The 26601-nt window shown below is 49.7% G+C and overlaps 1 protein-coding gene across 4 annotated transcripts in view; it reads right to left on the bottom strand.

The window, feature by feature from the left end:
• SS18L1 (SS18L1 subunit of BAF chromatin remodeling complex) overlaps positions 1-26577 on the bottom strand; it is a 32246-nt gene extending 5669 nt beyond the window's left edge. For all 4 annotated transcript variants that reach the window (XM_066586841.1, XM_066586842.1, XM_066586839.1 and 1 more), the window contains exons 1-8: positions 26421-26577; positions 12226-12302; positions 10482-10566; positions 7813-7957; positions 6691-6888; positions 3703-3867; positions 3221-3322; positions 838-930 (exon numbers count right to left, since the gene is read on the bottom strand). In XM_066586841.1, coding sequence (XP_066442938.1) covers positions 838-930; positions 3221-3322; positions 3703-3867; positions 6691-6888; positions 7813-7957; positions 10482-10566; positions 12226-12302; positions 26421-26489 — 934 coding nt within the window. In that variant the 5' untranslated portion in view covers positions 26490-26577. The remainder of the gene's footprint in view (positions 1-837; positions 931-3220; positions 3323-3702; positions 3868-6690; positions 6889-7812; positions 7958-10481; positions 10567-12225; positions 12303-26420) is intronic.
• Positions 26578-26601: the final 24 nt, after the last annotated feature.

The raw sequence follows: 26601 nt of genomic DNA, 5'->3' as shown, positions 1-26601 counted from the left end.
GACTTGGACGTCCCGCCGCCGACTGTGCAGAAGATTCCGCACAAATGTTTGTGACTGCAATGGTTACCGGCCCTGAAACCGCGGCGACGTCCTGTGAAGCGGTGACGTTCTGTGTAATGGAAAGCGATAGTTTCATGGAGTCTTTAGCGTTTAGTGATGAAGCCGCCGTCCGCCTTCCAGGCAAAAAATTTAATGTCAGTATGTGGGGGAGGGGAACCCACCGGTCTACGTGGAGCGTCCGGATGACTCCCCCGCGGTGAATGTGTTCTGCGCTATAACCTGCAGGAAGATGTCCGGCCCCTTTTTACTCCATGAGGAAACTATCCGGCAGATATCGTACCTGGACGCTATAGATATGGCGCCAGCCGCAACCGGAAATCCCACCAGGACCTCCCATCGCCCCATTATCACAATGACATCAGAAGTGAGCGGCGACCACCATACAGATGGATCGGCCGTGACGGTGGTGATGATAGTAAACTTCTTCCTCGGCCTCCACGTTCCCGGACCTTACACCTTGTGATTAGAGTCTACATCCCCCCGTACCGCACCACTATGATCTGCTGCATCCCAGAAGTCATTGCATCAGTTAGTCAGGATCTGCTACAACATGTACGGCAGGAACTACACTACAGGCTCCATGTGAGTCCGGTGATAAAGGAGGTCACACTGATCACCTATGATGGGCAAAACACTCTTGATGTTGTGCAACAAAACATTTTGAGTTTCTGTTTCCAGTGATATGAAACTTTTGTATCGGAGTCAATAAATGGAGTTTTGAGGGGTCACATCGGGGGATCATCTATAATATCCCTGTATACCCTTTTTTTCCCTGACCTCCTTCATAGTAGTGCTGCGAGGAGTCATCGAACGTCCTTTCGTAAGTCTGTTCGCTGTACGAGGGCTGTTGGTATGTGTATTCGCTGTGTCCTAGATTAGAGAATGGAAGTGAGAAAGTGGACGGCGCCATCTAAGGTATTAAACACTAAATACACCACATCAAAAAGAGCAGAGCGGCTACTAAAGGATGTGTTATACTCCTACTAGACAGACGTAGCAGAGCTGGTTTGTTAAAGGGGTTCTATGGGATTAGAAAAACATTGGTGCTTTCTTCCAAAAACAGCGCCACATCGGCCCACAGGTTGTGTGTGGTACTGAAGCTCAGCTTCAGTAAGTAAATGGGGCTAAGCTGCAGTACCACACACAACCTATGGACAGATGTGGCGCTGTTTCTGAAAGAAAGCACCAATGTTTTTCTGATCCTTTCATACTGCAGAGCTGATACTGTGATATGTGCCATGCGTGGGTAGCCCGCTGGTTTAAAGTCGTTAAGTCGTGCGAGATTTGTGCGCTGCGAGACGCACAAATACGAACCCCATTGTTTTGAACGTGGTCATACACATGAGCGATGTTCTCCCGCATGGCACCGCCATGTGATGCGAGTGAACAATCGCAGCATGTTCTATCTTGCTGCGTGATCCCGCATCACAGCGCCCATTGCTTTCAACGGTAATGGGAGAACTCCGCGATCCTCTGGCGTGGCGGTGATGCTCGCACTTCCCCATGTGAAACTAGCTTAATGATATATTCACTAATTTGCTGCAGACTTTCTGCAGCTGAAAAAAATCTGCAGCAAATCCGCACCAAAATCTTCACTTTTTTTGCGGCGGATCTGCGGCGCATTACGCCTCTTCAAGTGAAGGAGTGAAATCTGCAGCATTTGGGGTAGATTTTTTTTAGCAGCACATCCGCCACTTGTGACATACGCAGTTGTGCTTCTGCCGTGGATCTACAAAGTTCCGCATCAAAACAACAAACTGCAGATTTCGCTGTGGCGTCTGGCCTTTGCACTGGAGCTAAATCCGCAGCAGATCCGGCGCCATAACGGACATGCTGTGGATCCAAAATCCGCTCCACAAGTCAGTTTCCTTGAGCATTGTCTGCGGATTTTTACCGCTGCGGGTCAACAAAAATGTTTATTTCTCATTCACTCGGGAGATACGCTAAGTGCTGCACAAGGTCGGCACGCAAAATCTGCAGCAAATCTGCTGTAAATGGCCCCCGTGCGAACACGGCCTCAGGGCGCATGGAGCGGATATGCTGCCGATGTTCCACAAGAAATCCCCATCAAAATCTGCAACATTTGATTCGGATCCGCAGCAGACTTCACCCCTTCAAGCAAAAGACTGAAAACTGCTGTGGATCTGCGTAAAAAGCCACATCCAATTTTGTGGATTTTGACGCAGATCGGTACCAAAATCTGCCGAGTGTGAATGCACTAAAAACGGGGTGGAGTTTTTTCAATTGGGGAGAATCAGCAGGAAATCTACTGCAGGTGACGCATCCGGGTGCGGATTGGTGGCGGATTTTGGTGCGGATTTCTCCAGCTGCAACAAATCAGCTACGTGTGAATGCGCCCAAAGTCCGTGGGCACGCCGGCATCAGAATCTCCATTCAAAGTGTCCAATGCAAATCTGTTAAGTAAGCCCGGGCAAAATTGCGCTGCCAGCTAGAAGCCATACAATAGGGTCCATTTGATGCCATCTGGGTCCGAAATAGACCAGATCTAGAACTTCCAGCATTTTGCTGTTCGGTTGTGCTGATAAAGTTCTTACTCCACAGGTTAGCGGATAACTTCCTGATTGGTTGGGGTCTGACTACAAGCCCCTCCCACGTGCACTGCACTCCATTTATTCCAATGGGAGCAGCGGCGATCACTTAAACTTGACCATCTCAACTGTTCCCATTGAAATGAATGCAACCGCCATTCTATTCTTCTTTGTAACCCCTATACTTGGGATCAGCGGGTGCCCCAAAGGTCGAACCCTCAACAATCAGAAAGTTATCTCCAGTGCAATAACTTTCAGTCTTGGTGCAACCCCTTTAACCGTTTATACCCCCCCAAACTACAACTACAGAGGAATGACGCCGCTTCTTTTTTTTTTGCGGGCAATGCAATGGTGCCGGTTTTTAAGAGGGGGGTGGGGGGGGGGGGGGGGGGAGGGTTGCCGTATGGTTACCACTATGTGCCCTTTTGGCTTCCATCTCACTTATCTGTATCCCTTTTTCCATATGTAAAACCATTGGCATGTGCGGACGTCATTCTTCTACATAAACTATTGTTAACAGAGAGCAATAGCTGAACGCTAAAAGTAAATAAAATGTGGACGTTCCCGCGCCGCACATCCCTGTGCAACCATATGGGGGCGCTGACACCTACCATCTGTGTAATACTGCTGGCTCATAGAGTCCGAGGAGCTCTGGCTGTGTGCGTACTGCTCGCTGTAGTACTCCTCCTGACCCAGATATTGCTGAGCAGAACCTGGACACCGGAGAGAGAACATCTGGAATTACTGATTGTAACGTAAAAAGGTTGGGACATGCTGGAGAGGCCCCCCAACAACAGAGCAGCCAGTAATATACAGTAAGACTACCCTGCCGGACGTCTTCCGACGTCGGAGCTGTACAAACCCTTATCAGAATGTCTTCAGACGTCAGACAGTGGATTGGAAAGGGTTAAAGAGAAACCAGAGTGGTGGCCACAGCAGCGGCGGGGGAGCAAGAATATACAATTTTTGGAGTGATTTTCCAATTTTAACATGACCTTTGGGGGGTTAATGTACAGCGACATATCATAACATAATATTCATATGCCCCCTAGTGGTGATAGTTGGAATATCATGGGAACTCTCGTCACCTCACCTTGCTGAGACGATCTGTACGGTCCCAGGGGCCGCTGACCCATCATACTGCTTCCTTGGTTGCTCTGGCTCATAATGGAGATTGAGGATTGCCCCTGGTAGTGCTGCCCCCCTCCTTGTGCCGTGGTGTAATGAGAGCTGGCGGCTTGTTGGTGCATCATGGACACTGGAAGATACAAGCGCAAGAAATAAGAGCATGGCATGTAGACGTCTGCGTCTCCTGCAACAGATAGATCCTAATTGCCTATTATCTATCAGGATGGATGGATCAGGAAGGGTCCTTTTACATGGGACGATTCTTGGGCACGTAAAGGGGTTGTCCTGGCAGCGCCCGCCGGGATATACCAGGGGCGGAGCCGAAGAGTTTATGTGTGCAAAAAATGAATAAATATACAAGGCGGCCCAACTGATGTCACGTTTCTTTCTTCTGGTAACGTGTAAAAACCACAGCAGACACGCGTGTAGCATCTGTGCCGCAGGCGTTCAGTAAATACAGACCGGACAACGAGTCCACGTAAAAACGGCACGCCTGAACGTGCCAATTTACTTCAACGGGTCCATGTTCCATCCGTATTCCGTCAGTAAAAAGACAGAATGGGCCCTTATAAGGCCGTGTGCGTACGGACACGGAGAACGGGACGCAGATTATGGCCACGTCTAGAAAGGTTTCCAGAAACCTGCAGCAGAAACAACTGCGGTGATTCTTTGCCACAAATTCCGCTAATTGAATGCTTAGCGTTAACCCATTAAGGACTAAGCACAGTAAATTTACGGCCCTTGGTCCTGGGCTTTAACCCCAGTTGATAGTAAAAATACGGCAGGGATTAAAGCCCCTGCTTCTGCAATCAATCAAAAGCAGGTCCTGTTGTCAGCCGTTAGTGAAGGAGAAGACAGGAGTGGTTTTTAACCCTTTCTGACCTCTCCTTTCCCGAGTACACAGTGCTCAATGAGCGCTATGTACTAAGTAGTGAAAGTGGAAATATAACTTTCACTACGCAAGCCGATGGTCACGGGACCGCTGGGATCCCCTGGCACAGCAGAGCTACAGGGTCCTAGCAGACACTGATCAGCTCTGCCAGGGACTATGGTCACTAGAGTGGATGTTTTCCCTTTGTAACTGGGGCTCCTATGTATGCCCCAGCTACAGTTGGAAAATGTAAAAAAAAAAATACCGGTATGTATATATATATATAAAAAAAAACATGTGAATGCCCCCAGAGGTCTTATATGACGTGGGGGACATAAATGGTAAAAAAAATAAATTACATTAAAAAGTAAAGCAAAATTACAGGAAAAAAATAACCCAAAACCGACACCAACCAAAACATATGAGCCCTGTAAATCAAACAACATACATATTATACATCAAAACGTCCAGAACAAAATGAGGAACCCGTTCCCGTACTTTATTTTAGCATAAATAGACTAATTTAGAAAAACAAAAACTATAAATGTTTAAAAAAAATAAATAAATCATTTGTTTAGCTTTTTGCCGCTAATAAAACGGAAAAAAATAAAAAACCGGAAAAACACGTCAGTGATAAAGATATTAAAAAAATAGCCCTATAGGTCACGGGAAAAAAAAAACACAGCAAAAATTATTTTGGTAGCTGAAGGAAAAAAAAAAAAGATAGGGCAGTAAAACCAGCACATGGGTAAAATCCCTACAAAAGTGTCTGGTCCTTAAGGGATTAAATCTGCAGTTAGTTCCTGCAGCCGGGTGAACGGGGGACCACGGTAGGTAGATATGGTGGTCGGGTAACGGAACATGACTGGCTAAAAACTCATCTGTGGATAAAAACTAATTCATGTGCCGTCAGTGTGTTTTTTTTACTTCTGTGCGTCATCCGTTTTTTTTCCATCCCTCAACTGCAAATCGGAATATTGCGTGCCGCATGAATAAACCGACATGCGATTTAACTACCCTGCGTCGCTGGGCTGTCTGGTCCCTGTCTGGACAGTGTATGGACTGACAACATGCTTGTGTGCCTTCAGCCTCAGGATGCTATTACATGCGCACTAGCAGCCGCCACTTGTGATTTGCCGCTAATTGCCAGGCTGAAGTTGCAAATGCTATAAGTACTAGCACCCTACTGATTACCTGTTAACAGGACCAGCTCCTTTAGTTTAGGGCACTTGTGCCTAATTACCTGCACCCAGGGATGCCACCCAGCTGGTAAACCCCCAGCCCGGCCGGTAATTAAGTTCCAAGGTCGGAAATTTTTTTTTTTTAATGGCTAGATTAATGGCTGGTAAAAAATTAATTGCTCCTTTTGCGTACAGCCGGGCAGCAACCATGGCTGCGGGTAGCCTCACCAAAGCAACTCCGCTACGGCCGCAACGTATCCTGTGGTAATAGTGCCCCCAATAACAACAGTGCTCCCAATAGTAATAGTGCTCCCAGCTGTGGCCCCAATAGTAATGGTGCCCTTCTCAGTGGCCACAATAGTAATAGTGACTAACTTAGTGGCCTCCATAGAAATAGCGTCCCATCTGTGCCCTCCACGCCCTGAACCTTCGGTAGTGCAGCAACCCCACAAAAATTTGCATGTTATTCACCCCCTCTCTTGCTTTAGCTCCTGTCCGGCTGCCATAATCAGAGCTGCGATCCCTGACCTCTCCCTCCCGGCGCCTGCGATGTGTATAGGATGTGCAGGGCGCAGACGCCGGGTGGAGAGGTCGAGGGGTTACAGCTCGGATCATGGTGGCTGACATAGTAGATGCTGTGGGGTTGCCGTCCAACATGTTCTCAGCTGACAATAGCTGCCACTGATATGGCTGGTAAAAAATTAATACCAGCAGCGTTCTTTGAACATAGTTGCCGATGAGTAACCAGCTGGGTGGTAACCCTAGCAGAGGGCCACTCCAACGTACATACTGTGTATTAGAGCACATGGACAGGGGTGTCCTGATGTCACTGTGATCTAACGGCAATGTGCCTCAGACATGGAAAGAGTAGACTTGAGCCTTTGGCCACCACTGCACTTACCTGGGTTCGTAGGCATGTTCATATTCGCCCGTGACACGTAGTTGCCTAAGCTGCTCGGACTCTGCATTGCAACATTCTGAGAGCTGGGCACGGCATGACTATACCCAGGAGCCGTGCCATGGGAGCTGACTGCCATGCTCATGCTAGTGGTAGGCATGGTGGTCTGGCCAGATTGCTGCATGGCCACATGGTTGGGGCCTATTACAAAATGAAAAAGAAAGTAAGACTCGCCGCACGGAAAAGACCAGCGACGGCGAGGAAAACTAACTAATGGTAAATAGTACAAATATATATCACACACTTCTCCCCAAACACATAAATGTAGTCCCTAATCCATAGGAGAACAGATAAATGTCCCCAGAACCTATGGTTGCCACCTTTGTCACAAAAACACAAGCCATGATAAAAGGGGGTGTGGTTTATGGGCGTGGCTTATCACAGCCTGTGCTTTTACCTCCATTATTCTAGTGGCCACAATTAGTAATTGTGCCCCCTCAGTGGCCCCAACAGTAGTAGTCCATCCAGTAGAGGGCCCAATAGTAATAATGCCCCCAATAGTAACAGTCCATCCAGTAGTGGCCCCAACAGTAATAATGACCTTAACAGTGGCCCCAACAGTAATAGTGCCCCCCACCCCTTAGTGGCCCCAATAAAAATAGCACCCCTAGTAGTGGCCCCAATAGTAGTAGTCCATCCAGTAGTGGCCCCAATAGCAATAGTCCATCCAATAGTGGCTCCAATAGTAATAGTGCCACCCCACCCCCCTTAGTGGCCCCAATAAAAATAGCGCCCCTAGTAGTGGCCCCAATAGTAATAGTCTATCCAGTAGTGGCCCCTATAGTATTGCTGTGCCTAGTAGTATTCCCAATAGTAACAGTGGCCCCAATAGTAATAGTACCCCCAGTATTGGCCTTCCCCACCCTGAACTTCCAGCCAGGCAGCAACCCCACATAATCAAGTATTTCTCTCTCACCCCGTCCCCCAGTCGGCCAATGCTGCTGCAATTACCCTGATTAATATGGCCGGTAAATAATAAATACCGGCACTGGCCTCTCCACTCACTAGCCAGGTGGCAACCCTACCAGAATCCCACGTACACTCAGCATTAGAGACCGGTCTCACCGTTACTGATCTGGCTCTGTATGAGCGAGGATGGTGGCAGGCTGGCACCCAGCGCATCGCTCAGGTTGCCCTGGGTGTGAAGACTTTGGCTGGGGCCGGTTTGGCTCATCCCTCCTGGGCCCAGACTCATGCTCTGCGTCGGTGGCTGCAAATAAAACGACATTACTTCATAGGCAAATGCTACAGAGAGGATAATGCAGTGATTAGATAGGAGTGTGATATAGGATGGCGCTGCAGCCACAGGCTAGTATACACTGCTGCCCAGGGAGAACACAAGAATATACTTTGTCTTTCCATTTCTCATTATTTTTAAGATCCCTGCTTGCTGTGGGTGAATGGGAACATACACTGAAGGGTTTATTAGCCCCATCTAGTAACGTTGGACTCCTTTGACTTTCACAACCGCAGCAGTTCATCGCGGTATAGATTCCACTTGGTGATGACATCGTTCTGCGGGAATATCGGCCCCTGCGGACAGGAAGCTTCTTGTAGTTGCTGCAGATTAGATTGCGGTGCTGACATGTTCTGATCGTCTGACAGGAAGGGGTCAGCGATTCATGCCGCTTGTGCCAAATTCTGACTCCCATCAGCAACAGAAATCTGGGTCCATCTGACCAGGGGATGTTTCTCCACAGCTCAGTAATACAGTTTTTGTACTCTTTTAGCCTCTGTGAGACACAATGGCGCTGGAGCTGGTCGTCGTGCCAAGGAGTGATGGATTGTACGTTGGGACACATTAGCTGGGGCACCAGCGTTGTATTTGGCTGACTGTGCAGCCTGATGGTCAGAATAATTCCGGACATCCTCCTCTGACCCCTTTCAGTGACGAGTTGTTCCCTTCCACAGGATCCCCTTTCGCTGGATGTATTTCTTCGATCGCGCCATTCTCTGTATACTCTGCACACCGTTACATGCGAAAACCCCATGTTTTTGGCAGCGACATCCCGGCCCCGGCTAGTCTAGCACCAGTCAACAACAAAAATCATGAAATCGCTTCACACAAATGTCTCTATTCAATGAGAGCAAGCAGGGATCTTGGAAAAAAAAGGTAAAAAAAATATATATATCGAAACCCTGAGAATGTCAGAAAGCTGCAGAACTTTTTATTATGATGATGATTGAGGTTTATTTGCATGGAGCCGAAACAACCTTTTTAACATCAGACACCTGCATGCAAATGCTACTACGGGACGGTCATGACAGTGAAAAGCCAAAGTTTGTAAAACGCCAAACAAAAGGATTGGGAACAATTTAAAGCGGTTTGTTCAGTTGTGAACTACTGATATATCCTCAGGCTAAGCCATCAGTAGTAAATAGTCAGGGGTCAGTCACCCAAGACTGCCTCCGTTCTGTTCTCTGGGCCAGTGCACTGAGCTGATTTCATCAGGAAGCAAACAGCTCTGTTCTCTCTGCGGTGGCCAGACTTAGTATTACGCCCATTCACTTCAATGGGAACTTTGCCTGTAATACGAAGCCTGGCCACTGCAGTGGGAACGGAGCTGTCTACTTCCTGCAAAAATCAGCTCAGTGCACACCAGCCTTGCTAACAGACCAACTTGCATCAATGTACTATTGTTAGCCTAACTGAAGGCTATGCTACCAATAATTTACAACTCAACAACCCCTATAAGCTGAATTGTGGGTGAGAATAAATGTTTCAAAACTGCACTGTGTGACGCTGGTCTCACACTCCAGACTGAAGAAATTACCTAGGAGTCAAATATAATTTTTAGTTGCCAAATTAAAAGGGGTTTTCCCAGGAGTCAACTGTTGTTGACCTATCCTTAGGATCAGTCACCAATAGTTGATCGTGGGGTTCGCTTGGGGTCCCTGCCGATCAGAGGATTGAAGTGGCGGCAGATCACAGGTGAGCATCACTGTTATTTGAGTCCATACCGGGCATAGCGCCATACATTGTATAGTGGCTGTGCCTAGTATTGCAGCTCAGTCCCATTCATTTGAATGGGACCGAGCTGCTCTGAGGTCAAGTGGTGAATGAACATGAAGTCACAGGCCTGAGAAGAGCAATCACTGGAGCGCCAGGGTCCCTTCAATCAGCTGATTGGTGGAGAACCCAAGTGGCAAGCCTCCACCAATCAGATATTGATAACCTATAAATGACATCTACATATCCAGTGTGAGGCGCCACCTACAATTCTATACACCGTGCCCTAGCGTACACATCCAACGCTGCCCTGGCAGTATAATCGTCTCACCCCCCGTGTTCCCCCCCGTGAAGTATACTTACATCTAAAACGTCCCCCCCCCACCCCCTCATTAAAGGGGTTGTGACATTTACTCCCTTGTTACTGCATACAGGATAAATGTGACATCACTGGGGGTTTGGCTGCTGAACACCCGGCAAGCCCAAAATCTGTGCGCCCCGATTGCTCCATGAGATTGGTCATGCGGGACCACCACTTTATGCTCTTCTATAGGATGGAGGGAGATTGTTACACTTGGCAATTTCCCGCCGTCCCATAAAAGTGCGTATAGCAGCGCCCCTCCCACTCGGCAGCAGGCAGCCCGGCGCCCCTCCCGCTCGGCAGCAGGCAGCCCGGCGCCCCTCCCGCTCGGCAGCAGGCAGCCACAGTCCTGCTAGAAAATCTCAGTGACTACGATCCTTCTCATCATAGGAGGGGGTGATGTAAGCGGGACGCCATACTCACCGCAGGCAGCAGAGATTGCATATTCTGGTTGGAATCCGCTATAGTCGCCAGATAGACCAGATTTCTGTGCAGGATCTGCTGATATCTGCAGGGAAGAGGTGACACACAGTTATATATATATATTATATAACGCCACCAGGGACAATCATACAGCAATGACAAAAAAGCAACTTTCTGCCCGCAGACCCCATAATAGTGAGACCCCTTCTAGAGACTATGTCCATAGACAGAGGTCATATGCAGATACCCATCACCGGCCACCATGTGGAAGTGCTGATTATTTGCTTAATGGTGAGGTTGCCATTTGCTACAGATGACGGCAATGACCAGCAGCCATCACATCCCACACAATTAAGGGCAACTGGCTATAGAGGGATGTAATGTAACACCAAGGTACTTCAGTGCTATTCAATAGCCTTATGTTTCGACACAACATCACAAAATACGGCATACCATAGAAATGATGGCCTTAGAGCCCCCCATGACAGCTACAGAACTCCCGCTCTAACAGCGCCCGCCACTGTGGCCCTCCCCTCTGACAGCGCCCGCCACTGTGGCCCTCCCCTATAACAGCGCCCGCCACTGTGGCCCTCCCCTCTGACAGCGCCCGCCACTGTGGCCCTCCCCTATAACAGCGCCCGCCACTGTGGCCCTCCCCTATAACAGCGCCCGCCACTGTGGCCCTCCCCTATAACAGCGCCCGCCACTGTGGCCCTCCCCTATAACAGCGCCCGCCACTGTGGCCCTCCCCTATAACAGCGCCCGCCACTGTGGCCCTCCCCTATAACAGCGCCCGCCACTGTGGCCCTCCCCTATAACAGCGCCCGCCACTGTGGCCCTCCCCTATAACAGCGCCCGCCACTGTGGCCCTCCCCTATAACAGCGCCCGCCACTGTGGCCCCCCCCTATAACAGCGCCCGCCACTGTGGCCCTCCCCTATAACAGCGACCGCCACTGTGGCCCTCCCCTATAACAGCGCCCGCCACTGTGGCCCTCCCCTATAACAGCGCCCGCCACTGTGGCCCTCCCCTATAACAGCGCCCGCCACTGTGGCCCTCCCCTATAACAGCGCCCGCCACTGTGGCCCTCCCCAATAACAGCACCTGCCACTGTGGCCCTCCCCAATAACAGCACCTGCCACTGTGGCCCTCCCCTATAACAGCACCCGCCACTGTGGCCCTCCCCAATAACAGCACCCGCCACTGTGGCCCTCCCCAATAACAGCACCCGCCACTGTAGCCCTCCCCAATAACAGCACCCGCCACTGAGGCCATCCCCTATAAGAGCACCCACCACTGTGGCCCTCCCCTATAAGAGCACCCACCACTGTGGCCCTCCCCTATAAGAGCACCCACCACTGTGGCCCTCCCCTATAACAGCACCCACCACTGTGGCCCTCCCCTATAACAGCACCCGCCACTGTGGCCCTCCCCTATAACAGCACCCACCACTGAGCCTTCTGCATAACAGCTCCATCCACTGAGTTCCCCCGATAACAGTAAAAAGCACATAAGGCCCAATACTGATAGCCACACCACCCCTATGAGTAAGTCTATTGGCCTCCTATATGTTCCAACCTGAACTCCACTACTGCCCCCCATGGGGACCCACACGTAACTACATATAACCCGGTATTCTCTATAAGGTTCCTACAAGACAGCTTGTGTCTGGAGCTGCAGAAAGTCCAAACTTGGGAAAACTTTTCCCCAGCGGCCTTTTCTCTCTGCCCCCGGGCTGTACTCACTGTGTGCACTCCGCAGTCTTCCCCTTGCTCTGATAATCCATTATGCACTGGATCAGGTGATGGTTCTCATCCAGCATCTAGAAAAAAGGATCACAAAATCATTCTTCGCCTAAATTAATTAGCGTCCTTTCTATCCTCTTCTATCCTAATAACCAATCAGGTCGCTCCTTAAAGGGGCTCTCCGCCTAATATATTCAATAATGCAGGTGGAGGTAGGAGACAATGGCGCGACTTCTGGCGGGCTGCCTTTTGCATTCTCTGGTATCAGTACAGTTAATTCCTGTCTGACAGCATGGTTGCTAGGGACAGACTGCGTAACAACCACAGAATCCCGTTCAGTGGTTGTTGCAGCAAGTCCCGAGCAGCCAACTTACCTCACATTTCTCAGGTCATCAGCCCAAAACCAAACTGGCTCACTAAGGGTGTAGTCACACGGGCGAGTGCGAAATGCGGACTGATATCAGACCCGTATACCGGAGAGGTCTGCTGCGAGTGCGGCGCATCTCATAGCTGGAACACGCATCTTTCATGTTTCAATAGGAGATGGAAAAATGGCATCTACATGCGATGGTGATATTTTTGCTGGCATAGGAAATAATGAGCGATTTCGAAACTAAATCGCCCCAAAAAACCACATGCTGCGACTTTTCAATCTCAGAGCGTCTGTTCGAAAGAAAAAAATTGCTCACGTGATTATACATATAGAAAGCAACGTGTGCCTTTCCCATGCAATATCTGACCAGATCACAGTCCGTCAGATATCACGCACGAGGATCGCCCATGTGAACGCCCCCTTAGGCTGATAAACCGGTGCAAAATGAGCTCATTCATTCATTCAAATGGGTAGATTTACACAAGTGAATGTGGGCTCGGAGCCGCGGTCCAAGATTGAAAAAAAAATCCCTGAATGCCCCATTTTCGTGTATCGCATGAGAATGCGTTGTGCAGTATGTGATATCCCGCACCTCGGGCGGCTGATCAGGAGTCCACGTGTTGTGAAATGTGAGTTGGGCTTGAAAGTTTTGGGCGCAAGTTGCATTAGCTCGTGTTATTACAGCCTAAGTGATCTTACAAATGAACTCCTTCAAGATGCTCCAGCCCTGGAGGACCAGATCATGTTTCTAGCGATTTTACCCATGTGGTGTGTGTATATATACACACACACACACATTATATATTCACAATCTCATGTAACTTAAGTGGAGGTAAAATGACATAGATGCTGCCAGGCAGAAGTAAACATCTACGTGAGCAACAAGGTTTGATTGGTCAGGGGTTGGAGACACTCTACTGCTGTTACCAGCTAGCTCCCAAAACCACCCCGAGCAGGGCAAGAGGTGAAGTAAACACAAATTTGGCTGGAAAGCTTTCAGCCAAGCAGGGGTCAAAAGGGCAGCTCAGTGCTAATGGTTAAAATCCCATGTATTTCGTACGGTGATTGAGATGATATATATATATCATTTTTTTTCTTATTTCACAGTTTTCCTCAGTAAGATCCACATCCATAGGAGACCCAGTTACAGGGAAACCATCCCCCTATAGTGACAGTCGTCATTGTGAGAGCTGTTCTGGGGTCTTCTAAGACTCTTCAGCTCTGATATGCCAGGAAACGTCAGGAATCACGTGACCACCGGGTCCAATAGAGGAAACAGTACTGGCGCTTCCTGCATATTGGTCATCGAACACTATGTAGCCTGTAGAAGAGAAGGCAGAAGTGGTTAAAAACCACTTGTGTCTTCTCCTTTCCTCGGCTGTGGCGGAAAGCCCAGCACCTTATCTGCTTCAGCTAGGTTGCAGGAGAAACGCGAGTTTTTCGTGGTCTCCATTAATACTATATTACCGGAGACCTCTGCTGCGGAAAACGCAGCGAAATAGAACATGCTGCAATTTTTTTCCCTCAGCGGAAATCCGCGGCAGAATCAGGCATGTGAGCAGTGGCGGGCAGAAAAACTATTGGGCTCAATAGAACCTGATAGCTGCGTTATTCCACTGCGGGGAACGCGGCCGAAATCCGCCCGTGGGCATTAGGCCTTAATCCTGCACCGTAGTTTTACTTCTCTGGATGCTGACGGCGTGTCTCTCAGAGAGGTTTATCCCCAGCAAGTACAGAGGAAGAGGTTCACCAACCTCGAAACGTGTCTAATCAATAAATAGAGAAGTTTGGCAATATACAATCCCCCCCCCGTCTATATTCCTGTAATCTAGACTTCACACAACACATCGACGCCGTTAAGCAATCATTGGCCAAGAAGGAGCTCCATGGTAGGCACGACTTTGGCATTAGTTGGGATCAAATTGAGAAAACTGCGTCAAACATCTGGCGGGCTCGGGGGAATGTTTTTGGAGAAACAGAGGGGTTTACGATCGCCGTACAGGATCAAGTCATGCAGACAAAAACTACAGGAAACCCATCCTAAAAGCCACCACTTACTGAGGACACGTGGAGAAAGTGCCACATGATGGCAGAGACAATACAGGAACCCCTCCAGTTATAAACTCTTGGCAAAGACAGATTATTTACACAGGCGGAATAAACCAAGAACTTGTAGACAAGCTGAAGCTATCAGACACTTATATTCCATACTACAAATATGCTCCGCAGACATCCTAGGCAACACCACCACAGGGCACACCCCCACAGACGACCCCCGGCGACAGGGCAGACTCCCACAGACGACCCCCTCCGCCGACAGAGCGCACCTCCCAGACGACCCCCGGCAACAGGGCAGACTCCCACAGACGACCCCCTCCGCCGACAGAGCGCACCTCCCAGACGACCCCCGGCGACAGGGCAGACTCCCACAGACGACCCCCGGCGACAGGGCAGACTCCCACAGACGACCCCCGGCGACAGGGCAGACTCCCACAGACGACCCCCGGCGACAGGGCAGACTCCCACAGACGACCCCCCCCCGACAGGGCAGACTCCCACAGACGACCCCCGGCCGACAGGGCAGACTCCCACAGACGACCCCCCCGCCGACAGGGCAGACTCCCACAGACGACCCCCCCGCCGGCAGAGCGCACCTCACAGACGACCCCCCCCCCCCGCGACAGAGCGCACCTCACAGACGACCCCCCCCCGCGACAGAGCGCACCTCACAGACGACCCCCCCGCGACAGAGCGCACCTCACAGACGACCCCCCCGCGACAGAGCGCACCTCACAGACGACCCCCCCGCGACAGAGCGCACCTCACAGACGCCCCCCCCGCGACAGAGCGCACCTCACAGACGCCCCCCCCGCGACAGAGCGCACCTCACAGACGACCCCCCCGCGACAAAGCGCACCTCACAGACGACCCCCCCGCGACAAAGCGCACCTCACAGACGACCCCCCCGCGACAGAGCGCACCTCACAGACGACCCCCCCGCGACAGAGCGCACCTCACAGACGACCCCCCCGCGACAGAGCGCACCTCACAGACGACCCCCCCGCGACAGAGCGCACCTCACAGACGACCCCCCCCGCGACAGAGCGCACCTCACAGACGACCCCCCCGCGACAGAGCGCACCTCACAGACGACCCCCCGCGACAGAGCGCACCTCACAGACGACCCCCCGCGACAGAGCGCACCTCACAGACGACCCCCCGCGACAGAGCGCACCTCACAGACGACCCACCAAAGCAGACTAGACCTCACAGACGACCCACCACGAAAAATGGTCACGATAAAAACTACGGCTCGCCATACAAAAAACAAGCCCTCAAACAGCCACGTCTACAGGAAAATAAAAAAAGTTAAGGCTTTTGAAAAGTGAAGATGAAAATCCCCCAAAAATCACTGCAACCAAAATAGGACGCTTCACTAAGGAGTTGGTCTGTAGGGCTTACTGGTAATCAAATACAAGTAGCCCAACGGACCCTCTGAAATCTGCCATTGCTTGACATTTGGGCTCTACCTATTGGGGGAGGGGAACACAAAGAGCAGCACCTGAGCATTATTACCATATAATGTACGTAGGTGCTGGATGCAAAACTGGCTCAGTATGGCACAAGGAGACCACAATGTGACTATATGTGCAAGGAATGGCACTCTGGCCACTGTCTGATACCATATGGCTCAGTGAAGTTACAGTATGGCACTATGTGGCCCCCTTAAGCACTGGCTGACATTATATGTCCACTATATGGCAGCATGGCACTCTCATGAATTGTAGTAGGGCTCTTCTTCTTTACACTTCCAGTAGCTGTTGGGTGCATTTGTTTCATGAAGCTTCCAGAATTTTCCAAGTTGTTAGTAGGTAAGGGAAACAATCAGAAGCGCCAATATGGCTCACGTGGACACCCTTCAGTCTTAGATAAGCATAGCTGTCCTCACATTATAGGGGTTGTACCAAAATAGCAAATTATCCCCTATCCACGGGATACCCATAAGGTCGGCGATAACTTGCTGAGTAATGGGGTCTCACCGCCAATCTCAAGAACAGGGGCCCGTGTGTCCCACCCTGTCTGCACCACTGCAGGGATGTGGAGACAGAATGGAACGCTGGTCGCGCGAGCGCACTGCTGCTCTGCTCACTGCATGAGGCTGCTGAGATAGCAAAGCGGAAATAAGGGAAAACCACAGTTTTTTTTTAAACCGATGCAGTAGACAGATCTGTTAAAAAAGTTTGTTTCGGTTTATATTCGCTTAAAACAGATGCATTTAATTCTTTTTTTCCTTTCTCCCCTTCTGCACATGCTCATTTATAAAACGAATACATTAAATGGACATCAAATTCAGAATCAAACGTAAACCTTTTCATTCCATTCTGTCACCCATTAACTAGAATACAAAAATAGGAAGAAAATAGGAGGTTTGACTTCCATTTTCTAAAATGATGTAATAATATAATAATACTAGACTGCCGCGCTGCTGTATCCGCAAACAAAACGGGAGTTGAACTGGACTAAGCTTAAAGGTGAATTCAGACATGCTTTAGGGATCAGATGGGGGAGGGGGTTCCATTTTTGGGGCAGATAAATGAAAATAAACTTCTTTTCCCCCCATTTATTTTGGTGGGTTAAAAAAAAAAAAAAAGGGAAAGCAAATGAAACTGGTTTCCGTTTGCAATATCCAGGTCCAGAGAAATTACATTCTAGGACACTGAAGGAAGCAGCAGAGAAGTCCCAGATAATTGGAGAAGGGCAAATGTTATCCCTATCTTCAATAAAGGGAAGAAGGTGGATTCAGGAAACTACAGGCCTGTGAGCCTGACTTCTATATGGGAAAGATCTTTGAACAAATTATTAAACAGCATGTATGCATGGACTTAGATGAGAATGGAGTAATTAACCAGAGCCAGCATGGATCTAAATTTCCTTCTATGACAGAATCACTGACTGGGTTGATCAGGGAAATGCGGTGGATATAGTATATCTTGACTTTAGTAAAACATTTGACAAAGTATCTCATACCATACTTATTGAAAAAATGACCAAATATGGGATTGACAAGGCAACTGTTAGGTGGATTCACAGCTGGCTGAGTGATCGTACTCAAAGAGTGGTCATAAATGGCTGCACGTCCAGGTGGAGGAATGTATCAAGGGGGGTACCACAAGGCTCTGTCCTAGGCCCAGTGTTGGTCAACATTTTTATAAGTGATCTAAATGAGGCAACTGAGGGGAAACTGATCAAATTTGCTGACCACACAAAGCTAGGAAGGTAGCCAACACTAGGGAGGAGAGAGAGAGGATTCAGAAAGATCTCAAAAGGCTTTAACAGAATGGTATTTAACAAGGAGAAATGCAAAGTCCTACATCTGGGCAAGAGAAATGAAAAAAAAAAATCTAACATTTGTGTGCCCATTCACACAGCATGGGCCCCGGCGCATATGCACCGAGGTCACCATGCCGTCGTCCCTTTTCCCTCCCTTCCCATCGCAGGCTCACCTCTGCTCTCCTCCCTGCTCGTTATTTGCCATGGGAGGGGCAGAGCTAAGTGCCAGTTCTGCCCACATCCCACCCCTTGTCCGCAGCCAGCAATGGGAGGAGGTGGGACGGCGCTTATCTCTGCCCCCTCCCATTGCAAAGAATGAGCGGGGAGGAGAGCAGAGGTGAGCCTGCATGGGGGGGAGGAGAGCAGAGGGAGGGAGTTTAGCAGCCACGCTGCTAAACTCCCTCCCATTTCTGGCTGCTGCGATGGGCTTCCATAGGACCCCATGCAGGGGCCGACGTATTCCGGCCCAAAAGATAGTTCCAGGACTATCTTTTGGGCCCGATGAAAAAACGCCCGGCCCTATATTGGCCTGGCTGGGTGCTTTTACGTTTCAGGGATACGGCCATGTGATCTGATGCATTGGAATCCAATGCATCAGATCACAACGTATATCAGCCGGCCGTGAAAACGGCAGACCAATGTACACTCGTGGGAAAGAGCCCTCAGTCAGACCTCATCTGGAATATTGTGTCCAATTCTGGACACCACAATTTAAAAAAGACACAGAAAAACTGGAGCAAGTTCGGAGAAGAGTTACCAAGATGGTGAGCGGTCTGCAAATCCTGTTCTATGAGGAATGGTTAAAGGATCTGGGAATGTTTAGCTTGCAGAAGAGAAGGCTGAGAGGAGACTTAATAGCTGTCCACAAATATCTGAAGGGCTGTCACAGTGCAGAGGGATCAGCCCTATTCTCATCTGCACAAGGAAAGACTAGAAGCAATGGGATGAAACTGAAAGGGGGGGAGACACAGATTAGATATTAGACAGTGAGGGGATCAATGAGTGGAGCAGGTTACCATGGGAGGTGGGGAGTTCTCCTTTAATAGAAGTGTTCAAACAGAGGCTGGACAGACATCTGTCTGGGATGATTTAGTGATCCTGCACTGAGCAGGGGGACTCGATGACCCTGGAGGTCCCCTCCAACTCTACCTATCTATGAAATGCAAGATGGAAATCAAAAATAATGTGACGAGCCCTTAAGGATAGACGTTGTGATGTGATTTGGCATCAGACAATTCATTATCGTTGCTGGTTTTAATTGATGAATAGTAGCAATTATGAATGGGTATCTTTACCGGACTGCCATAAGTTTACCAGGCAGCACCGGACCAGTTCCTGAAGCGAAAGATAGTGAATCCGTGTTTCCATACTGAACGAACATACAGCTAAATATAAGAGCACCAATCAGTATCCCCGCAGGGACAGAAAGGGGGATCTATCAGCAGGGAGATGTATGATCCCTTTATTCCTTCTCCAGTTTAAAATGTGAGAAATGTTTCATATATCGCACAATGTCAGATAAAGGTGCAAGAAATGTATCAAGTCTGGAGCTGCGCAGTCACTTTGTACACCAGCGAGCTACTGGGGTCAGACTGCAGAAAGTGGTGTGCCTTTAGAAGTTGCAATTATTAAAGTGACCTGTCAGCAGTTTCTACCGCACTAAACTACCTACAGAGGAGAGCGGCGACTTCGCATCGGCTGCAGGGGATTGGAAGAGTTGTTTTCTGCAGGTATGCCTTCACACGGAAAGATAACACATATACACTCCTGGTCAGCGCCAACCCCTCCCCCCAGACGTTGTCAGATGGATGACACTTCCTCTGTGTGATTGTAACATTGTTATAAGTGATTACATATCAGAGCAAAAGGAGCATCTATTGCAGGGAGGCTCTAGTACCCTGTTGTACCGCCTCTAGCTTAGGTACAAGATGTGATACAGGTGGGCATGGAGGCTCTAGTACCCTGTTGTACCACCTCTAGCTTGGATACAAGATGTGATACGGGGGACATGGAGGCTCTAGTATCCTGTTGTACCGCCTCTAGCTTGGATACAAGATGTGATACGGGGGGCATGGAGGCTCTAGTACCCTGTTGTACCGCCTCTAGCTTGGATACAAGATGTGATACGGGGGTATGGAGGCTCTAGTACCCTGTTGTACCGCCTCTAGCTTGGATACAAGATGTGATACGGGGGGCATGGAGGCTCTAGTATCCTGTTGTACCGCCTCTAGCTTAGGTACAAGATGTGATACAGGTGGGCATGGAGGCTCTAGTACCCTGTTGTACCACCTCTAGCTTGGATACAAGATGTGATACGGGTGGGCATGGAGGCTCTAGTACCCTGTTGTACCACCTCTAGCTTGGATACAAGATGTGATATAGGTAGGCATGGAGGCTCTAGTACCCTGTTGTACCGCCTCTAGCTTGGATACAAGATGTGATACAGGCCGACATGGAGGCTCTAGTACTCTGTTGTACCGCCTCTAGCTTGGATACAAGATGTGATACAAGCAGGCATGGTGGCTCTGGTACCCGGTTGTACCACCTCTAGCTTGGACACAAGATGTGATACAGGTGGGCATGGAGGCTCTAGTACCCTGTTATACCACCTCTAGCTTGGATACAAGATGTGATACAGGCGGGCATGGGGGCTCTAGTACCCTATTGTACCTTCTCTAGCCTCCAAGCTTGCTACCACTACTAGGAAGGAAGGGGGGAGACTGTCATGTGCAATGGCCCCCTCAAATCATCACACCAGCAGGGGGCAGTGTGCCACTCTACAGCAAAGGCAGAATTGAAGAGCTCAACCCAAGATCTCCAGACACGAACACGGCCACCGTCAGCGCCAAAACTAAGCCTGGATTTGTCGCTGAAGAAAACCCGTTTTTCCTCCGTAGCAACCTGTTTCATCGTTCATGACATCACTGGAAAACGACGATGGGTGTCAGAGGCCGTACATGTAATGGGGGCCGTGAGACCAAATTTCCTTTAGCCAAGCACCTGGAAATGGTTCAGACAGACACAGGGGTGTAACGATGGCAGACAACTTAACGTTTGGAGCTGCTGGTGCTTGTCGGACAATCAGATGCCCCTCTCTACTGGTGGTCTGTAGGGGGGCCCTGAGCCCGGTCACCTTGTGTGCCCCCATCCACTGGTCCCAACACCCCCTAACAGTCTGGTCAGACGCTCCTCTCTACTGGTGGTGTGTCGTGCGACTTTGTAGCACGACCTGCGAGGATTTTCAGGGGGGGGGGGGGAAGAGTTGAAATATAAACTCTCTCCCGCAAATATACTCTAAATGCAGGGAGAAAAAAAAAAAAAAAAGTATACATCACCTTAAAAGCACTGTCTGGGGTTCTGCCGCAGCTTCTTCTCAGTCACCGTCACTCCTCTTCTTCTGGCTGGGAAATTGAAAAGTCCCCGCCTCCTGGAAGAGCTGTCTCCAATTGGCTGACGCTTAGCCAATCAGAGCCAGCGGTTGATGAGTGGCTGCGATTGGTTCATCAAGCTCTGGATGTGATTGGCCAAGCGTTAGTCAATCAGGGACAGTGCTTCCAGGAGGCGGGGACTTTCAATTCCCGGCCAGAAGAGATGAAGAGAAACAGTGACCGGGGAGAATATGTGGCCGGCTCACAACGCTTCTAAGATGACGTATACTTTTTGAAAACTTTTTCTGTACAGCGAGGGCTTAGATTAGCGCTCTTACAGTAGGATTTCCTTGCGATGCGATGGACCTGGGACGAAGGCTAAATAGGGAAACATGGGCTACAAAACCTCATGAGTCGCGGGCATATCGCTGGACCGGAAGGTTTTTGTGTCGGGATGTTGAAAGCTACAAAACATCGCATGTGTGAAGGAACTCACAGGAAAGCATGGGCTTCACATACGTGCGATTGGCAGCATTGTAGCGATGCGACAAAATCGTGCGACTTTGTTGCCCGTGTGAACGAGGCCTTAATGTGTTGTAGAACTTCTGTTAATTTTTTTCACGTGGAGATGGAAACACCGTCCAGAAATTCTGCGCATTGTTTTTGCGGGGAAAAAAAATGCATTTTTTAAAAGCCTTTTTCACACAGTTGGCGCGATGTCACCACAAGAAAATTGGAGCGATATCCTATCGGTGATCTGTGCGATATCGCTGGGTTTTCTCGCGGTGATATCGCAATTTTGTGTGGCTACAAAGTCGCACGCTTTACATACAGCGGCTGTTAGGTGATGTATTTATTTTTCTATGTAGCTAGGGTTTATTTTCAGGCTTTTACAGTACGATTTTTACTACAAAAGTTGCATCACACCGCACGAGAACCGCGTTTTTGTGCGATGCAACAAATAGTAAGGATGGCTCCATAGGGAAACATGGGCTACAAAACATCGCAAGTCGTGGGCATATCGAGCAACCCGCGTTATTTTTTTTTGTCTCGCTATGTCACATGCTACAAAACATCGCTAATGTGAAGGAACCCGTAGGAAAGCATGAGCGGCACATACTTGCGATTTGTCGCACTAACAGATCGCGAGAAAATTGCATGATTTTGTCGCCCCCGTGTTAATCCGGCCTTAGGCTGCCTGTCCACGGACGTCGCGGTATCCCGCGGTGGATCTCCGCCGTGGGATCTTGTCCCCCGGTAGCAGGAGCCGGCAGCGATTTGCCGGCTGCGAGCAGAGAATCGCAACAATTCTCCACTCGTGGACAGGGGGGGGAAGCGCTCTCCTTAGCAATGCTATGGAGAGCTTCCACTGCGTTCCATGCGGCCGGATTATCGCCGCGGGGAACACAATTCAAACTGGCCCGTGGACAGGCAGCCTTAACCCTTTCCAATCCACTGTCTGACCTCTGAAGACACTGTACAGCTGCAATGTTATAAGATGTCCGTGGGGGTTCTCTTACTGTATATTGCCAGCCTCTCTGCTGTCAGAGCCTATCCAAAGTGCCACCTCATGCAATACTGGCTATAGCTAGCATATAGCGCTGTTGTATAACAGCAGAAAAAGAGTAAGCCCCCTAGGAGAACCAGGATACAGATTGGATTGGAAAGGGTTAAACTGATTCATTTCTTTCAGATTAAACTTTAGTGAACTTTTTTTTTCCTCTTTACACTTTTTTAGGGAACTTGAAAACGCGATAGCTGGATCGCTAAGATAGTACACTGCATTACTTATGTAGTGCATGCTACCAAGCCTATGACAGCAGCCTTGTGATTACACTGTGGGGTACCGATGGGTGACAGAAGGATCCCCCTCCCCCTGTCATCCGCTATCATGCTGTAGTTGCTATTGATTGTGGCTTGTAAGGCGTTACACTGCCAGGATATGAGGTTTTTCTCTTCCTGGCTGTTAGTCAGCTAAGCCCTGCCTTAAAAAGATGTATGTGCAGGTTGGAGGCCTGTTTCACACGGTTGACGCGATATCGCAGCGAAATCGCATTGGTGGTCCGTGCAATATTGCTGCGTTTTGAAATATAAGCCCTCCCCCCAAAATAAGCCCTAGCTGCAAAAAAAAAAAAAAAAAAAACCCCAAACATATATCGCCTAAGAAGTGCTGTCCGGCTCCACTGCATCTTCTCCCGATCCCGACACTGGTCTTCAGGGAGTGGCTGTGAATGGTTTATCAAGCACTGGCTCTGATAGGCTGAGCCACGGTGCTCAGCCTATCAGAGGCAGCGCTTCCCCGGCCAGAAGGCGTGGCTGTAGACCAGTGCCCGGGATCGGGGAGAAGATGCGCTTCCAAGATGATGCATGTGGTTTCCCCTGCAGTTAGGGCTTAGGTTATGGCCTTGACAGTAGGACTTTCTATTGTCAAAGTTGCATTGCACGAAAACTGCGATGCAACAGAGAGGAAGGCTCCATAGGAAAACATGGGCTACAAAACATCGCAAGTCGTGGGCATATCGCCGGACCCGCGAGGTTTTTGACTCGCAATGTTGCGTGCTACAAAACATCGCAAACGTGAAGTCACCCATAGGAAAACATGGGCTTCACATACATGCGGTTTGTAGCATTGTCGCAACGCGAGAAAATCACGCAACTGTCGCCCGTGTGAAACAGGCCTAAAGCCCATTAGTGAGGTCAGTAAAAAGGCGAACTGGCCATCACTAAGGGGTTAATTAGGGGGTTGCTAGGTAGACCATTCTCCCATAGATCCCGGAACGCGGAGGGTATTTGGCGCGGCCGCGCAGCACTCACCATAGCCAGGAGTTCTCCGTTATTACGTTACACATCAGAAGCTTGGCAGAGTATTTTATAGCCGCACCTGACTGGTTCCTAGACAACAGGACTCGTCTCACCAGCACCCGCGCCATTCCTGGCCACGGCCAACCACACGCAGAATCAATAGTCACCAGGGCTGTATTCACACGGCCATTATTCCGTGCAGGTTCTGTCCGAGTCCAGCAGAACAAGAAGCCTTTCATCTTCATGCGCTATACTATCCACGTCGCGTCCCGCACGTCAGCCATCACACGCTCGGGGTGATGGATATTCACGGAGTGGACGCATACGCTTATGTGAAAGAGCCCGAAGGGATTTTTGGGACTTGTGGCCCATTTCTCTGTCCGTCTGCCGCGCCTCCCATTTGTTATCTTATATAGAAAACCCAAAATCTGTCTGTTTGTCGTCTATAAATCCACAGTTCTGTCCGATTTGGGTGACTTTTCACATGAATGTTCTTCAGCCCCCGGTGACGAATACTGGCGGGATTAAAAATGGAAAACTCACCGAATTACCCTGAAATTTTTGTTGCCCATAGCAACCAATCACAGCGCAGCTTTCATTTTACCTCAGCAGTATAAGAAATGGCAACCAATCCCAGCGCAGCTTTCATTTCTTATACTGCTGAGGTAAAATGAAAGCTGCGCTGTAATTGGTTGCTATAGGCAACACAGAGGTAAAATGGCGAAGTAACATCGGCCATTATGTAGAAGAGGGAAATAACTTTGAAAGCCCAATTTTCCATAACCAATCCCTGGGCTTACAGCGCCGCACGGATATATCACAGTCTTAAAGCTCCTTCATACAAGCGAATGCTTACACTTCAGCGCAACATATTTCTGAAGGACACGAGGTTTATTCGCACACGTCTGCACATTGTACTGTACTCTTTTTGCGCACGCCTGTCCATATGTGCGCACCCCCCCCCCCCCCCCCCCGCCTGATTTAAAAGGCTATGTAGCCCAATGAGGTCCGGAGGTGTTCTTTTCCCCACAGTTTTGCGCTGTTTCGCACATCCCCTTGCGTATTGCATGCGTATTTGTTCACCCCCCCCCATTAGGTGGACATACAACTTTTTTTGCGCGCACGAAAAAAGTTAATATGAATGAACCCATTGAAATCAACTGGTTATATTCTCAGCGTGCGCAAATTCATAGAATTGTAGATTTGGAAGGAACCTCCAGGGTCATCGGATCCGACCCCCGGAGTAAAGGAGCCCCTAGGCCTCATGTCCACGGGAGCCCGCAGCGAATCCGACCCTGCCCACGGCCGAGGACCTGCGTACCTGTCTGGGCCTTCACTGCGAATACACCGGCCGCTGCACATGCCTAGTAGAGTTTTTTTTTTTAAACTCCTGCTTTCCTGCGGCCCGTCCGCAATATCAATTCTGGAAAAGCCGCGGATCGGACGGCTTCCATTGACTTCAACGGAAGCCGTCCGTGTGGCAACCGCACTGAAATGGAGCACGCTGCGATTTGCTGGTCCGCAAAACAAATCCGCACGCTTTAATTCAGCTGCGGACGCCCATGTTTCTCCATGAGCGGCTTGAACTGCGCATCGTCCGCGCAATTCAAGTCCCCCCGTGGGCATCAGGCTTAGGCCCACATGAGACAGTCATGCGGCGTGCAGCAGGGGCGTAAGACATTACATAGTTGCTGCGCGCCGCCTTTCGCCATGCACCATCTTGGCATGTTTGCACATGTAATACGCACCAAGATAGAACACGCTGCGATCTTCATTGCGCACATATATGAGCGGCAACACGGGCGCCCATGGCAGATCGGTACGGCGTACTCCACACGTGTGAAGAAGCCCCTGCGATTACAAACGGCCCCCTTGATGGAAACGAGTGGGACCCCCAGCTCTACAGGATGAGACGCTGCAGGAGATGAATGGGGGGGGGGGGGGGGGGGGCAGACAGATACAAAGTAACGACACATTGTAGCAGCAGTATGGATCATCAGATGTGACACAGCAGCAGCTGATAGACAATGGAGATTTATAGGCAGCCCTCCTCCCTGATCTGGAGACACTCAGGGATGCTTCTTGCTCCTTCCATCATCATGGAGGCACATGACATCCTTAGAGGACAGCAGATTAGTAGCAGCCTGCAAACCCCACAAACCCCTGCAGATCTGCATGCAATCCCATGCATAGATTGCATCTGTCAGTCACACCGTGCGAGCTGGCATGCTGCATCTCCTCCATAGCATGCATGACACATGAGGAATTTGTCTCCCTCCTCCCTCCTTAGAATAAAACTGCTGCCATCAGTGCCCATTTACCTTCTGGATAGTTTGCTGGGTGACCTCTCCTTTGGCTCTGGGTCTGGCTGATGCAAAGGCCACAGACATGCTGCCCCCGGTGCCCGTCTGCCGCTGGGTGACAGCAGGATGAATTATTACCGATATTCCTAATATCTGCACCCTTATTACTAAGCCAGAGGATTCTTATTCTATGCAGCAG

Source organism: Eleutherodactylus coqui, chromosome 13, assembly GCF_035609145.1.
Source record: "Eleutherodactylus coqui strain aEleCoq1 chromosome 13, aEleCoq1.hap1, whole genome shotgun sequence".
In the NCBI taxonomy this organism is placed as follows: Eukaryota; Metazoa; Chordata; class Amphibia; order Anura; family Eleutherodactylidae; genus Eleutherodactylus; species Eleutherodactylus coqui.
Note: the sequence above shows the minus strand (reverse complement) of the source record. Positions and strands in the feature narration are given on the sequence as shown.